General features: G+C 36.6%; 1 protein-coding gene across 4 annotated transcripts in view; it reads left to right on the top strand.

Annotated features, from left to right (window-relative positions):
- luzp2 (leucine zipper protein 2) overlaps window positions 1-17,490 on the top strand; it is a 210,215-nt gene that overhangs the window by 92,495 nt on the left and 100,230 nt on the right. For 2 of the 4 annotated variants that reach the window (XM_051724396.1, XM_051724395.1), the window contains exon 2: window positions 3,520-3,631. In XM_051724396.1, coding sequence (XP_051580356.1) covers window positions 3,520-3,631 — 112 coding nt within the window. Of the gene's footprint in view, window positions 1-3,519; window positions 3,632-13,356; window positions 13,413-13,537; window positions 13,562-13,859; window positions 13,909-17,490 lie in introns of all 4 variants that reach the window. The other 2 variants (XM_051724394.1, XM_051724393.1) reach the window with 2 other exon arrangements.

Below are 17,490 nucleotides of genomic sequence, written 5' to 3'. Positions count from 1 at the left end.
CACTGATGCAACTAATTTAAAAGGAGTGATGCTTGTTTTCCTGGCAATTTTTTATTCAATGCTTCCCTTTTTATCTCTCTTTCCCCTTTTTTGAACTTATTTAATGCAAAATTGACATCGCCAAGAATCTCAAAGCATGCAGAAAAAATATAGAGGGCATTAAATCCCACATACCCAAACAGGATGTTTAGCGACAGATGTTAAGTCATTATGCTTAGCAGCTGCAGGATGCATTCATCTCCCTTTAAGCGCAGCTATTGAACTAAAATATTTAAACATGCAATTCAGAAGTTATAAATTCAAAAGAGATAATGCAAAAGATAAATCAGGAAAAGAAGACGACAAAATAAGAAATGTTTAAGATTCTTCAAATAAGCGATACACCCGAATGCATCTTCTGACAACATCACATGTTCTTGTCATATACTGGGGGTGACAATTTCCATTCTTTATGGGATTATATAATTCTGAAAGCACATCGAATTGTCCTGTAAAGCCATTAGTCTACACAGAGAGCTTAGCCCAACAGTCACTAATGGAAGATGAGGAGTGATTGGTCCTGCCATGTTGGCTAAAGCCCAGTCCCTCTCCATCTGTGTTTTACCTCTGCGTAGGCCAATACATCCATACTAGGTTGTGTGAGCAGCTTGTGTGTTGGGCTTGTGAAACTCAGCACTTTCCACTTTAATGACCAGGGCTCAGCACTTATTCATTATAGAGGAAGATCAGTTTCATATAATTCAAAGTCAACTACAGAGACATACTAGTTGGGAGGGGAGGTTCTGTCTAATGAGGCTGCATGTGTGTGTACTAGCAAAGTCCCTTTCAAGGCAAGTCAGTTCACTTGGCAACCATATTGGTAACACCTCCAGGCATCTATTTCAAGTAATAGAAGTACAGCTCCTATCTAAAAATCTCCAAAAAAATAATAATAATAAAAAATAAAAAAAATTATTATCTTTCAGGCTGGTCCCGAAATGTTAACTGAAAAGCGAGTCTTCCATTCCTCCAGCTGCCATATCGAACCTTGTGATGCCTTTATCAAAAAGATGATTGGCTCTTTTAACTGAAAGGCGGGACTTCTATTCCTACACCCGCAATATTGAGCATTGCAATGCCTCTGTCAAAAAGGTGATTTATTAACTGAATGGTGGGATTTCAAGCCGCTATATTGGGCTTTGTGGTTTCTCCCATTTATTTTTTTACAAAAGTAGTTTTCCTCCTCCTCGTTATACTGTCTCTGGTACTAGTTTGTATCTGTGTGCATGTGATTGTTTCTCTGCTTGTTGTGTGCCGTTACTCAAAGCTCCTTTCATCCTGAACAATCAGTTTTTCAGAAAGCATCACCATTCATGTGTGCAGATTGTTTTGTCAGTTCTTTCCAGCTAACCACCTTTTCTTCAAGAGGGATTGTGGTTTATCGTCAGCCCTCACATGGTGTGGCTCTAATCAGAATTATGTGATCGCTGGCAACAAGAAGGCGGAGAGTGCAGCATGTGATTATAAGCCTGTTTGTCTGACAGGCCTATTCTCATTAGAACACTTTTCTTTTAGACTCCCTCGTATGAGATCCTGCCAAAACAGCTGTGTCAAAAGAGGTCACAGCATAATTATCAACCCATGAGAGTAATGACCAATTTATTTCTCATCCCCTCATATGCAGAGAACAGAATGTGTGGTTATCCGTACGGTTGTGGCCATGAAGTCTTATGTATCTTGAGCCAAGCTCAATTTATTGAACTCTCATAGGTCTGCCCTAGGTGAACACATCTCCACTGGATAATGAATAAGTCTAGCAGAGAGGATATTATTATTTTATTTCTATCACTATGTGTCTCTTTCAGCACACACCCTTGATCAGTTACACAGACATCACACTGTGGGAGTTTTATAGGCAGGATGCATTCCAGCATGGTTTATTTATTTAGCAGGTGTTGCTTTCCCATCATGGAGATTCATATGACTGTGCTTTCGTTGTTGATGCTTTCACTGACATAAAGGTTCAGCTGAGAGCAGCACTGGATGCACTGGCAAAGAGCCCTGCTGAAAGTATTTGACTGCACTCTACATAACTTATTTATGATTTATATTTAGGACAATGACAAAAGAAAATCACATTATATTTATTTACTTATTTATTTATCTTGTTTGTGCTGTGCTCAGCTGTGTCTGTCTTTTTGGGTTGGCAAAGTGTTGATATTCTGACAGAAATTATGATATAAATATGGCTATATGTGTATTTATGGAAGTAAGCCTGGTGCTTTTTAAAGCTTTATAGATATCATCCATATAATATAAGCAGAGAAACATATGTTCAGAATGAAATAATAGCTTGAGGTTAGGGCTGGGCAATATAGCTAAAAATTAATGCACAATATCTTTCAGCCTTTTGACAATATTCAATGTTTATCTCAATATGTTTGTATTTGTTCTGAAATGGCATAAAAGTATGATTGTTGCCAAGTAGATTCTAAAATACAATACAAATCTAGTTTAAAATAATCAAGGCATGTTTTCCTACACTGTTTTCCACTAATAAACACATGAACAATGAATTGTTGAATCAGAGTTTTGAATCATTAAACATGACAGTTTGAAGTGATTCATGGAAACGATTTGTTAACTCAAAATGGCATTTTTGCTACTGTAGTTTAAATCTGACTTAATGCTTTCGTGATTTGTTAGACAATGAGGAATTGCGAAACTACTTCAATGACATGGTCTTTAGGAAACTTGATGGCCAAATAAAAAGCACATAAAAATGCTTTTGTAGCCCATCCGCTTCAAGATTTGACGTATTGTGCATTCTGAGATGATATTCTGCTAACTATAATTGTACAGAGTGGTTATCTCAGTTACCATAGCCTTTTTGTCAGCTCGAACAAGTCTAGCCATTCTCTGCTGACCTCTCTCATCAACAAGGCATTTCCGTCCACAGAACTGCCACTCACTGGATGTTTTTTTGTTTTTAGCACCATTCTGAGTAAACTCTAGAGACTGTTGTGTGTGAAAATCCCAGGAGATCAGCAGTTACTGAAATATTCAAACCAGTCTGTCTGGCACCAACAATTGAAATCACTGAGATCACATTTTTTCCCCATTCTGATGGCTGATGTGAACTTTAACTGAAGCTCCTGACTCATATCTGCATAATTTTATGCATTGCACTGCTGCCAGACAGTTGGCTGATTAGATAATCACATGAATAACTAGGTGTACAGGTATTCCTAATAAACTGCTCAGTGAGGGTATCACCCAGCCCTACTAGAGGTACTGTACATAACAACAATAGCATAAATTCATGAATAAATAACAGAAGTTTTGACCTCTTAGATGTCGGTCACAAGTTCTGTTTCAGGATTTTTATGTTAAACTTTTGGATGTTTTCCATGAGTTCATCCACCATTCACTATGGCTTCAGATCCTCCCTGCTTCTGTAACCTGCCATGCAGAATGAATTTTCCAGGCATGCCATAGATTTAAAGAAGTCATCTTCCTGTTTCTTTTCTCATCCTGTAGCTATGAGGGGCTGGAAAAGAAGCTGAAGGAGGTTTTCATGGAGAGGACAGGAATTTTACAACAATTTTCTAAAACATCAAAGGAGCTTGACAGCATAAAAGGTAACCTGCAGGTAAGACACCCTCTCCTCCCCCACAGGCCTGGCTATATGATGGTGTGAAGTTTAAACAGATTCATGTTCCTTTGGAAATTTGAATTATCCATAGTGCATCTTTGTTACATGATTTAATGCTTGCAGATGGAGGCAGATTTTTTTTCGTTTGTGTTAGGCAACTCTAAGTGTGAGAGATTTCAAATCCAATTATCAAACACTTTGTTGGTACTTTAAGCTGTTGCACTAGCCGTGATGCTATTTATGACATTTCTGTTACTCAGATTTAAGTCTATTCTTATCATGTGTTGCTTTGTACTTTAGAAGCACTTCACTCTCAGGTGTAAACACTTTCCATAGTTAAAAGAAATATTAAATTATTTGGGGCAGAAGGTTGCCTTTTTTTTTCAGAGTGACTATTTGCACCCAGGTGTAAATAACACCTGCAACATAGCCCGGCTTTTTTACACCACAGTAGTCTATTGGAAACAAAGAAATATACGACAAACTGCCCCAAGACTATGACTTTTCAATACAGGTTCTGTTCCGCATTTTTTGCACTCTTTTTCCCATTCTGTTTCCTTCCTTCTCTCTTAATATTTTCTTTAATATTACTTATAATAATACATAAAAATATAAAGGTAGTGTTAGTTATATTGTAGTAACCATGTTTTTTGGCAGAAACCATACATTTGATGCAATGGTGTTACTACAGTAATATGGTGTTTATATATTAACCATGTTTAATTTAGTAATTAATACAATTTTACTACAAAATACCATGGTGATACTATGGTAGTGTTGCCATGTCCACTCATTATAAGTGATGTTGAGTTTGTTTTTTAATGAATTCGCTTTACAAGTCATTTACAAAAAAATTATAAGTTGAGGAAACTCAAAGTATTATGGTGACTGGATGCAAGAGATGTGTGACTTTTTACAACTTTTCAACAAAGTAACTCATGCAACTAAAATGTTTAAATTACTTGTACATTGTGAAATGTGAAAAGTTAAGAAATCAAACATCAACCTTTTTTATTTTTAATGTGCTGACAACACTCTGTTTGGCTGGGGCAACATTTGGGGGAATATTGTTTGTCTAACATGTCTTTGTATGATTTTGTATGCTTTGTAGATTCAGAGTATTTTACATTTCCTAGTATCCGTGATTCAGAAAATATTGATCTTTGCCTCAGTTTCAATGCATGCACACAGTAGTCTATTGATTGGTTCATGAACACTATTATGTTTGTTAGTCTACATAAACGGGTAAACATTCTGGCTGAACAAGCAGTTATAAGTCAATCATTGTATCACATGATATTGCATGGAAGAAAATCCTCATGAACACAACAATTATTTGTTGGATTTTTTTGCAGTGAAAAAAATAAAACCATAAACATAACATAGTAAAATTTAAAACTACAGGTTAACCAGTAATCAGCCAGGCAGCTATAAATAGCCAAGCAGCATTAGTGAACCTGGCAAGCAAACCTGTAAATCAGTGCTGGCACATAAGGAGACTGATTAGCCACAGAAAGAATGCATTATTCCAGGCAAATCCATTTTTGGCTTCTGCCAACTGAGCCAGTCAATCAAATACTCGATTGCCTTGCCCAATGGCAGTCAACCAGGCACCGGTGCCTGAGAAAAACCATACGCTCTGAATGCATTAAACCTAATTCTTAGAACAATTTATTGCTTGGCTGAAGTGTTTTAAGCGTTAATGAATAAGGACAAAACACCATAAATAAAATTGACAGTAAAGAAATACGTCACTAAAATGGGTCATCGTGATTTTTTGACAGTTTGATCTCCATTACTGAAATTCTATGGGTCACTCTGTGAATACAGAAGCCACTTCTCTCCTGTGATTCCCGCATGAGAATGCATAGTAATGGCCAAACAAGTTTAATGATCCTGTTAAGACATGATGTGGTGACTCTACTTCGGTATGCAAGGGTAGCAGAACCTCAGGGGCCTCTCTGCTGGACAGGGGCCCGGAGATTCCCTGGCACTATGCCAAGCTGCTAAATCCCCTGAGTTCAAGTCAGAGATCTCCAGTGGATTTGTTGTAAAACCACGATCAACCGTAACCTTTTTGTATGTGACCGATTAACCTTTTTGTTGAGCAGATTTGCTGTCCATACTGTTTATTTTTAAAATGAGATCTCCCCAGAGTGGCGCTCATCATCATTAAACTTCACCTGATGGAGCCTGTAGTCTTGGCAGAGGTTTGTAGGTTTGTGCCGGCAGATTCCTGCCAGCTTGGCCTGAATAGACACTGCAATGCCAATCTCAATACAACTCAACTGCTGTACAGATGGTCTGCCACTGACAAAGCGTTGCTGCTGTTGTTCACTGGAAACACAGAGACACAGAGGGGTCAGCTGACTGGGACTGAGACAGAGCAACTGTGATGGCTAATACATCACATGACAGAAACTGCCCTGAAGTGAATTTTGAAAGGATTTCCTATTGCTGTTGTTTAAGGTGCGGCTGCCTCATGAATCATGATTAATTGACTGCGGGTTAAAAGTTGAATAACCATTTTGTTCTGCATTTTCTAGGGCTGTAAATTGATCTGCCTGATCTCATGAAAATTACTTGACTGTGGTGACAGTTTTGGAAAATAATGGCAGTTCCGAGGTGAAATGTCCACTGAGTGATGCTTAAAATGAGTTAAATGTTCTCCTAAACAGATGAGGTTTTCAGAGGAAATGCTGTATGATTTTTAAATCAACAAAGTCTTCCTCTCACCCTAAACCTTAAGCCTAAACTTAACTGATAGTGTCATTTGAAGCAAATGTGACATGAAAAACTCATTTGCTGAAGCAGCCACTTAATTTTGTCGACTCACATGCTCTTTAGGTCTCGTACCCAACTTATTTGCATTGCAAGTGCAATGCTCTATCAGTTGAGCTACCACTCAACTTGATTGCACCTGAAAAAGCTTGTAACTATGGCCCAAGCACTGAAAGTGCGGAGGACCTATTGTTCTTCTAAGGATTATTAGGGCTCAAGCACTGAAAGTGTGAAGACCCTATTGTTCTTCTAAGGATTATTATTATTATTATTATTAGGGCCCAAGCACTGAAAGTGCAGAGGCCCTATTGTTCTTCTAAGGATTATTAGGGCCCAAGCACTGAAAGTGCGAGACCCTGTTGTTCTTCTAAGGAATTTTCTTTGTTAGGGCCCAAGCACTGAAAGTGCGGAGGACCTATTGTTCTTATAAGGATTATTATTAGGGCCTAAACACTGAAAGTGCGAGGCCCTATTGTTCTTCTAAAGATTATTATTATTAGGGCCCAAGCACTGAATGTGCGAGGCACTAGTGTTCTTCTAAGGATTATTATTATTAGGGCCCAAGCACTGAAAGTGCGAGGCCCTATTGTTCTTCTAAAGATTATTATTATTAGGGCCCAAGCACTGAAAGTGCTCTGTAGCACCACCTAGAACATGGGCATGTTCGGGGGGCTCTGTAGCACATCACAGCAGTAGTTTATTAGTTTTAATTCTGCTAGAAGCTGGCGCGACTTGTATTGATGGTGTTTGTGTAATTGCATAGTCCTCTATATTAGCTAATATTCAAAATATTTCTTTGAAATTTCAGCGCAGTGTTTGAAACATGTTACGTGACGTTCACATGCTTAAATGCATTTGTTTTTGCACTAAAATTATATGCAGCACCACAAAGGAGCAAAACGTATGTGTCTCAGCTCGAGACGTTTAACAGTTTGTTCTTTTACCTTGACATGGCATCTAAAAACATAAACAAGCCGTCAAAGACATCTATCTAGTGCACGTTTACATTGAAATCATTCATAAAACAGCGCAGATGGACACAAAAATGTGCTCAATGTGAACGGCTCCTCAGTGTAAGACTAGAACTCTGTAGAAAAGATTGATCGCAATTGCCTATTCTTTATTATTTGTTACTGCATATTTTAGATTTTAGAGTATAACACCATCAAAACTAAGAAGTAACACATAAGTATGGAAATTATACAGTGACCAAAACAAATTAAATCAGAAACATCTTCTATTTGAACATCGTTTCTGTGCATGACATTGTTATTTTGCTAGCCATCTTAAATGGATCTTTAACTTTATATGTCGTTTTTTTGATAAACACAGTTAACTGAAGAACACAGATACAGATACTTAGACATATATAACAGACTGTGCATATGTGAGAAATTGAAGAAAGAGGGATCCCTTCTAGACACGACCGATTTTGCGATCTTGCCAATTCTCCTCCACATTGTACGGTCACAGTCCTTCTAAACTTTTACGGGACCGCAAACAGCACACATACATCACAGCTTGCATTTAATCTTCACCCTGCATGCTGAGAATGAGGGGCCATTTACACGAAAATGTTTTCAACTACAAACGGAAAACTTTTTATGCGTTTTGGCTGTTCGTTTACACAACAACGGCATTTTGGGGCCTGAAAACGCAAACTTTTGAAAAGGAGTTTCAAAGTGCACGTATTTGAAAACGATGCCGTTATTGTCTTTGTGTAAACGTACAAAAATGCAAATTTGTGAAAACGATGACTTCATGCAAATGCGTATTACGTGTTCAGTCTATAGGCATGCGTGCGAGTACTTGAAAACAAAGCGTGAGACATTCAAAACTACAATGGCGGACTACAGGACTGTGTTTGTGCTGCTCAAGATTTTGAGTTTATTGGTGCTTCTCCAGCAAAGTGTAGATTTACTGCATCACTACTACGAACAGCGATCGCCATCTTCATTGTTTGTATTCACCGCTCTGTGAAAGAATGCTTATGTGTGCAGGCGCATAGTGTTTCTTTACAAAGTGACATCGCCAACTACTGGCCTGGCATGCATAATACAGTGTTTTTAGTAATTTTCGTGGATCCGTGTGAACGGGGATCATTTTGTTGTCGTCTGTACGCAAAACTTTTCAAAAACGCAAAGGGAAAACTTTTCAGTTTTTAGTACATCGTTGTCGTGTAAATGTACCCTGACACACAAAACCCGCATTTATACAAAGAATCCCTAACATTCACTTAAAATCCCCATTAGTTGTGTAATAAAATGTGATTAGAATTTGAAGTGCTATTAATACAGCAGGCTACGAATCTGAAAATGGCAATATATGCTGAACACACTATAGTAAGTGTTTATAAATGTTTTTACTGATATAAAAATTTTAATTATATACAGTAGATATATGCAATATACAGAATATGACAATATGACAAAAATGTCAAATATCATATATGTAACTTTTTTTAAACACTTGTGGAATTTAAATGTGTACATAAATGCTCAAATATATGAACTCTAATTGTATTTGTTCGTACATGGCCAGTGGCAATTTCTCAGGGCCAGCAAAGCCTTCTCTGCTGGCATAACATGCCTAATAAATAAATATTTTTTCATCCTTTCATTCTCATTGACCTTTTTGCCTATGTATTTTCAATCGCTTTCCACTCCTAATTAATCTACAAGTTAATAGCAAAAAACAAAAAAATTTATCCAATCAGAATTTATTCCTCGATGCTTACAAGCAAAGTGTGACAGCTGTTTCACAAATTGCATGTCCAAAGCCATGCTCGTTAGCCGAAGCAGCACGTGAATTTGAGCTCCACCCCGTCAGGCCTTCAGAATTTCTACAGAGTGAATAGGCATCTAAAGACAGACTGTCAGATTCATCAGCCAATTAGATTGATTTATTTGTTCTTGTGGGTGTGGTCTTTAGGATATGTCCCAGTCCAGGCCTACTAGCTTGTGTTGAGTGACCAATCACACTTTAAGTGATGTAATTTGAAAGCGAAGAGCGTGAGATCTTGCTGATGAGTTGGCTGTCATCACTGCTGTTATTGCCATTGAGAAAGAGATCCTTATGGATTTAAAAACCTGAGATGTTCTACATGATCGTGCGATTGATTAATGAAACAGGAAAGGAGGACTGATTTTTATTTCAAGCAAATTGGTAAGTGCTTTTTGCATTGTTATAGCAACATCAGGAGTTTTCTAAGTGTAAATTAGACTGCTTGAGCATTCAGTGTTGGATCAAGTTTTGAAAAGTAACCGTGTACCCTGACAAAACAAAATTTATTGCAAGCAAAATTTAAATCACAGATATTATTAGAGAGCTTTTCCTTGGTATTAGACCTCCTTTGTTCTGGCTTTCGTGCATGGACGTGTTTTTAAAATGTCAATTGGTATTATTAGTTGACTGCCACATAATGTATGATGGGCATACAGCATCTTATTCATTGTGAAACTGTGTTTTCTTCACACTGAAGGCCTAGACTTAAAATGTATGGGCCATATATACCAAATTGAAATATCAGACAATGTAATAATGGCAACAATTATTGAATCCTCATTTGTGTTTTTAGCCTACAGATTTATTGTATATCTATTTTAAACTTAGATAAGTTTTATTGCATTCTCTGAGGCAAAGAATTATAATACAAAAATAATCACACCTGTGAGACACGAGGGAGAGAGAAAAACAAACAACAGTGTGAGCCGGCACAAATGCCGGAACTATGACAAATAGTTGTTTGTTGGTAACCAGTTGGTAATTTATGCTTTGAATAATTATTCTATGGGCGAACATGCAATATTCTAATCTAATTTATGTCCTCATTTGCCCAACATTAATTTAGAGCCTATTTAAACAGTTGTGCGTATGAATAGCGAATGCAGACTCAAAGTTAATGTACTTCATTTATTTCGACAGTGCACAGAGAAAAAAATGTAACAACAGAATTTCAAGGAAATTACAAGCCTAAATGACTTCTGTGCTCATATTAAAATCTAATAATTTAATTTAAAGCCATTTTATGGATAAATAAATATGGTAAATAACTTATTACAATATAATCTTTAGATCTACATATTTTTTTCATTGAATAATTATACTAAATTATAGCAAAAATTGAAAATTACAACTAAAAATTGATAGATAGATAGATAGATAGATATATAGATAGATAGATTCTCTGAATTCTCTGAACTTTTAAATACTCCTCCTAGGTTATTCATGAGACTGTCACCACATTTAGACAACATTATGCCATGACATCAAAGATGCTAAATTGTGAAAAGATTTTTTAAATATCGAACGGAGTTGTATGTTTTTTCTTAGGGGCTAACCCACTGTTGTGGGTCATGCTCATAGCGCCACCAACTAGCAGCAGGAAGTGTGGCACTTACAACAGACTTTGAAATAGTCCTCTTACATTTACCCAAATCGCTTCAAAATTGTTTAGACACTGCTGATGGAAAATTTTGAAGGGATGCTTGATAGCTTTAATAGTGTTGTCATGGCAATGGATTAAATTACATGAAGTTGTAGTCAAACTTGAATGGTGGCATATATCTATTACACATTGTATGATTAGGGTCCAAGTTTACATTAATTTTGAGTTGTTGTTGTGTCCATAATGCATTGTTTTCAGAAAGCCACCAAATGGAATTGGACCCATGGTGCTTGGGCCCATCATTGCTGCTTGCAGCTATATTTATTATTCTTATTATTCTTCTTTTCAAGGTTTTCGGTACTTTTGGGGTACATGTGTGAAAACTCTTTAGTTTGCACACACATCAGAGTCGTTGGCCAGCTTGGCAATGTTGTGGGGGGGGGCTCTGTAGCACATCCCTTTTGAGCTACCATCTCCAAACTTTGGACACATATAGATCTCATGAAGCCGGACAACTATCGTGCTGACAGTCATAATCTCCGCCCAACAGGAAGTTGGACATTTTTGATTGTTTGAAAAATGCATGCTCTGCAATTTGAAATACTCCTCCTAGGGATTTCATGTTACAGGTACCAAATCTGGGCGACAACATGCCAAGACATTGACAATGCTAAATTGTGAACGGATTTTTGATATATCAAATGGTGTTGCTATGGCGACGTGATAAGATAACATCCAAAAATTGGAAAAAAGAAGTGTCTCATATCTTCTGTGTGCATAGTGCGATTTACATCAGAACTGAGCCAAATGGTTGTCCTTACGGGCTGATCACATTGATGTAGCTATTGTGGTTCACAGTTGTAGCGCTACCAACTGGTGGAAGGAAATGTGGCACTTTTAACAGACTTTGAAATATCCCTCTTATGTTTACCTGAATTGCATCAAAAAGTTTAAGAATAATGTCAAGACAGTGCAGATTTAAAATTCTGAAGGGATTTTTTATATCTTAAATAATGTTGCCATGGCAACGCATTAAACATTATTATCCTTTTTATATATATTCACATATTTCTGAGGTACTTGGCATGCTTGAATTTTCATGATATTTTGCACACACATCAGAGTTGTCGGCCTTTAGGCCTGGGCAAAAGTTAGCACATGGGTGTAGCTGGAGAGCTCTGTAGTGCCACCTTTTGACAAAAATGGTGGGGTCAGTTTCTTCTAAGGTCACCAATCTTGCTACATATATTGTACTGATCAAGCTGGACATCTTTCAAAATTACAGTCATTAGCTCCACTTCACAGGAAGCTATTTTGGATTTAATGTGCATTTTTTTGAAAATCGCAGGCCTTGAATTTTGAATACTCCTCCTAGGGTATTCATGTGACTGGCACCAAACTTAGGCAATATTGTGCCAAGGCATTGAAGATGCTGAATTGCGTGCAGATTTCTAATATTTTGAAAGTTGTTGCCATGGCGAGGCAATAAATTAAGGACAAAAATGTGAAACAGGAAGTTCCTTATAACTTCAGTGTGCATTGTATGATTTTGATGAAAATTCAGCTGTATGTTTTGTAATGGGGCTGATCACATTTATGCAGCTATTATGGGTCACAGGCATAGTGCCACCAACTGGCAGCAGGAAGTAAAGCAATTTTGAAAGACTTTGAAATAGCCCTCTTGTGTTTACATGAATTGCTTCAAAATTATTTAGAATAATGTCAAGACACTGCTGATACAAATTTGTAGAGGGATATTTTGATATCTTAAATACTGTTTCCATTGCAATTTATTGTGCAAGTTAAAGCAGTTTTTAAAGTGAAATAAAAAGCTATAGAAGTCTAAATTTATTGTAATGAAAATGTACTGCACAAACATTTTATTTTTATATTAATAAAATATAATATAAATATTAGCTGAAATGTAAAAATACTAGAAAATCAAAGCCATTTGTCTAACCCAGTTCTGAGTGGCAATTAACTTTAATCACTGTGGGTAGTAATGAGTGAACAAAAGTAGGGAATGAGTGGCTCACTCAGAATTCAGGCACTATATAGTGGATAGGGGGTGGTTTCAGACACAGTGAGTGTTCCGCGACCAGGGTTAGTGCCCTACGCATGCTGCATACTCTGCATTTAGAGAGCAGCAGTACCGCTGTACAGAACTAATAATCTAAATTCATTCAACACTGAAAACTGTAACTACACTGAAATAAGAATCCACGCAGGACTTTAAAAGCTATGAAATAGCGAAAGTAGGCATTAATAAAATATGATCTTGCTTTGGTTTATATTTCAGCATTATATATTTCATGTTCTCACTGTAATAATTACTAGAAAGGTTTCCAAACCTCTCTTCTTATTTACAAATTTATCCAGCTCTGACAAGAGTCCTAAAAGTGATAGCTCACCCATAAATGTAAGCGCAGCGTTGTTCTAGCGGGAAGACTAGCAGCTGTACATCATCACACCATTAGCTAGGTAACTTCTAGCCAATCACATGTAAGCCAACGCTTTATAAGTCTGCTCACAATCTATCACTTTGCTGTTTCAGTGTGTGACAACCTCCACCACCCCACCATCACCAGTTGAGTCCCGTCCTGCATGGGGGTAGGCTCCTTGCCCCTGCCTCCTATCCCTGTTTACAGTATCATAGATAAGTGATGTATTTTAAAAGTTGTCAATCACAAACACCTATAAAATACCTATATTTTTTTATTCTTTCTGGCAAACAGCCATAAAAGGAAATATAAATTACGGTATGTATGCTACATTTTTAAACTGCAGCATTGAGTTTTTATTATAAAGGGGTATAGCTTTTGTAACTCAGTACTCAATACTCAATACTCATCAGTACTTTTAAATGAGCTACTCTTTTACTCTTACTTGAGTAGTTTTTAGGACAGGTACTTTTACTCTACTCAAACTAAATTTTTTAAGAAGTAACAGTACTTTTACTTGAGTATTATTTTTCAGTACTCTTTCCACCCCTGTCTGTGACAAACGGATAAAAAGTTATGGCCATTTTTCTAAACGTTTTTGTATTGCTCACTATAGCGCCACCATCTGGCCGATCGGGATGAGACTTTGTGCCCGAGTAGCGACAGTGAGTACTACTTTCTGACCAAGTTTCATGTCTCTACGCCTAACGGTTTGGGCTCCACGATCAGTTTTAAGGCAGAAAAAAAATAATAATAAAAAAACTAAAGAAGAGAAATTCGGAAAAGAAGGGAAAGATAGTTTTTTTTTTTATTTATTTATTTTATAAATAAGAGTTATAGTAACGACCTTTTATTATGGTTGTGGGTTAGTCAAGTGCATTTGAAAGAGGCAGGTCTTGAGCCGTTTCTTCAGGTAGAGGACATAGACATGGTTCTTTTTATCCCTAATCGGTTTTATATTACTCTTGTTATATTTAAAATGTTATTTTCATTGAAAATGAAGTAAAATGTGATTTATTTTTTTTTTTTTACAATTTTATTTTACTTTTTTTTTTTTTATTGAAATTGAAATTTGACATTTAGAGAAATATCTATTATGTTTACTAATAATATCATTTCTCTAAACCTATAAGGCAACTTAAAAACTGCCTCATTTTCTTTGACACCCTACATTCAAAACAGCTTCTACTTGTATTCATATATGCAATAAAATACCTAAATCATGTAATTACACATACATACAGAAATCTAATGAATGAATGAATGAATTTGTTTAATAATTTGTTATGTTTATGAAATGACTGCATTAAAACTTGGTAATTGTGTAAATGTTTGTTGCTTTTGTAAAATTACCACTGTAAAATGTGTTAACTTTGTGAATTTTGTAATAATAAAATGATCCAAAACCATATATAATATAATAATTAGCGATTCTTGAGATATGGCACAAACCATCCCTGACATTTTCACATGCCATTATAAAGAAGAAATGTTGCTATTTTCATAAGTAATCAATTATAAATACTGTAGTGATGTCAGTGATTCCCCTTTATGGTTACTTGGGGATTGCTAGCAGCATTTACTCACTACATATGTAGTACTCACTACATGTTTTGTGCTACTGTCTTGTTTTAGTTAATTGTTTCCTGTCTTTATTACCTCCAGGTGTATTTTGTTATGCCATTACTTTATTTAAACCTTCAAACCTTTTCCTGTGTTGTTTGTGAGGTATTTTCCATTCGTTACTGTATTGTTTAGTTGGGTTGGTTTTGCTCGTTCTGTCTGATGGCTTAGTTCTTTTTTGTTGCTCTTTGCAAATTCTGCTTAATGAATAAATAGCATTAGCATCTTAACAGCCCTGTTCAAAGTGCATTCGTTACAAATACAACATAGTGGAAACAATAAACAGTTAATTACAGTAACACATACTATTTTAACACAAGCTATTTCCATATTTCACCTGCTATTATGAGAAATCCATACAAGCTCAAATGATTTTTTTTACATGTGGTTTTAAGTTATTATGCTTATATTTTCTATAATACAACCAGGATTTTTCTGTTGCGCTTATTCCATCATGCAACAGACAAATTGTTTGGGATTTTACTTGCAAGCAGCTATTATCAGGGTTCAGTCTTTTTAGGGCATTTAAGGTCATGTTTAAAAGGATTTCAAAAGAGGCACCTAAAACAGAGAAAGTGCAATGTTTAAGATATTCCACCGTCCCTCAGGAAATGACACTATTCACCATTCCAGCAGATCTAAGCATAACTACATACTTAAGAAATAAGCTATAGCAAAAGACATGAGAACCTACGGAAGCTCTGAACCGCAAGGTCTCAGTTCCTTCCTGAGCCTAAGTCTTAATTTTTTTTCTCTCTTCCTAAATTTTTTTTTCTCTCTTCCAAAGTTTTTTTTTTCTCTCTTCAAAAATTGTTTTTTTCTCTCTTCAAAATTTTTTATTTTTTTCTCTCTTCAAATTCTTTTTTTTCTCTCTTCAAAATTTTTTTTTTCTCTCTTCCAAAAATCTTTCTTTCTCTCTTCAAAAAAATGCATACGGCCAACCTTGGCCACCAGGTGCCACTATCAGTAAACATGTAATCTAATGCTTTTAATGCTTTCTCTGTTGCTATATAGCTGAATAATACATTTACAGGTGCATCTCAATAAATTAGAATGTCGTGGAAAAGTTCATTTATTTCAGTAATTCATCTCAAATTGTGAAACTCGTGTATTAAATAAATTCAATGCACACAGACTGAAGTAGTTTAAGTCTTTGGTTCTTTTAATTGTGATGATTTTGGCTCACATTTAACAAAAACCCACCAATTCACTATCTCAAAAAATTAGAATACATCATAAGACCAATAAAAAAAAACATTTTTAGTGAATTGTTGGCCTTCTGGAAAGTATGTTCATTTACTGTATATGTACTCAATACTTGGTAGGGGCTCCTTTTGCTTTAATTAGTGCCTCAATTCGGCGTGGCATGGAGGTGATCAGTTTGTGGCACTGCTGAGGTGGTATGGAAGCCCAGGTTTCTTTGACAGTGGCCTTCAGCTCATCTGCATTTTTTGGTCTCTTGTTTCTCATTTTCCTCTTGACAATACCCCATAGATTCTCTATGGGGTTCAGGTCTGGTGAGTTTGCTGGCCAGTCAAGCACACCAATACCATGGTCATTTAACCAACTTTTGGTGCTTTTGGCAGTGTGGGCAGGTGCCAAATCCTGCTGGAAAATGAAATCAGCATCTTTAAAAAGCTGGTCAGTAGAAGGAAGCCTGAAGTGCTCCAAAATTTCTTGGTAAATGGGTGCAGTGACTTTGGTTTTCAAAAAACACAATGGACCAACACCAGCAGATGACATTGCACCCCAAATCATCACAGACTGTGGAAACTTAACACTGGACTTCAAGCAACTTGGGTTATGAGCTTCTCCACCCTTCCTCCAGACTCCAGGACCTTGGTTTCCAAATGAAATACAAAACTTGCTCTCATCTGAAAAGAGGACTTTGGACCACTGGGCAACAGTCCAGTTCTTCTTCTCCTTAGCCCAGGTAAGACGCCTCTGACGTTGTCTGTGGTTCAGGAGTGGCTTAACAAGAGGAATACGACAACTGTAGCCAAATTCCTTGACACGTCTGTGTGTGGTGGCTCTTGATGCCTTGACCCCAGCTTCAGTGCATTCCTTGTGAAGTTCACCCAAATTCTTGAATCGATTTTGCTTGACAATCATAAGGCTGCGGTTCTCTCAGTTGGTTGTGCATCTTTTTCTTCCACACTTTTTCCTTCCACTCAACTTTCTGTTAACATGCTTGGATACAGCACTCTGTGAACAGCCAGCTTCTTTGGCAATGAATGTTTGAGGCTTACCCTCCTTGTGAAGGGTGTCAATGATTGTCTTCTGGACAACTGTCAGATCAGCAGTCTTCCCCATGATTGTGTAGCCTAGTGAACCAAACTGAGAGACCATTTTGAAGGCTCAGGAAACCTTTGCAGGTGTTTTGAGTTGATTAACTGATTGGCATGTCACCATATTCTAATTTTTTGAGATAGTGAATTGGTGGGTTTTTGTTAAATGTGAGCCAAAATCATCACAATTAAAAGAACCAAAGACTTAAACTACTTCAGTCTGTGTGCACTGAATTTATTTAATACACGAGTTTCACAATTTGAGTTGAATTACTGAAATAAATGAACTTTTCCATGACATTCTAATTTATTGAGATGCACCTGTATTATTTATTT

Source organism: Myxocyprinus asiaticus, chromosome 18, assembly GCF_019703515.2.
Source record: "Myxocyprinus asiaticus isolate MX2 ecotype Aquarium Trade chromosome 18, UBuf_Myxa_2, whole genome shotgun sequence".
NCBI lineage: Eukaryota > Metazoa > Chordata > Actinopteri > Cypriniformes > Catostomidae > Myxocyprinus > Myxocyprinus asiaticus.
This window is presented reverse-complemented; position numbering and strand designations above follow the sequence as displayed.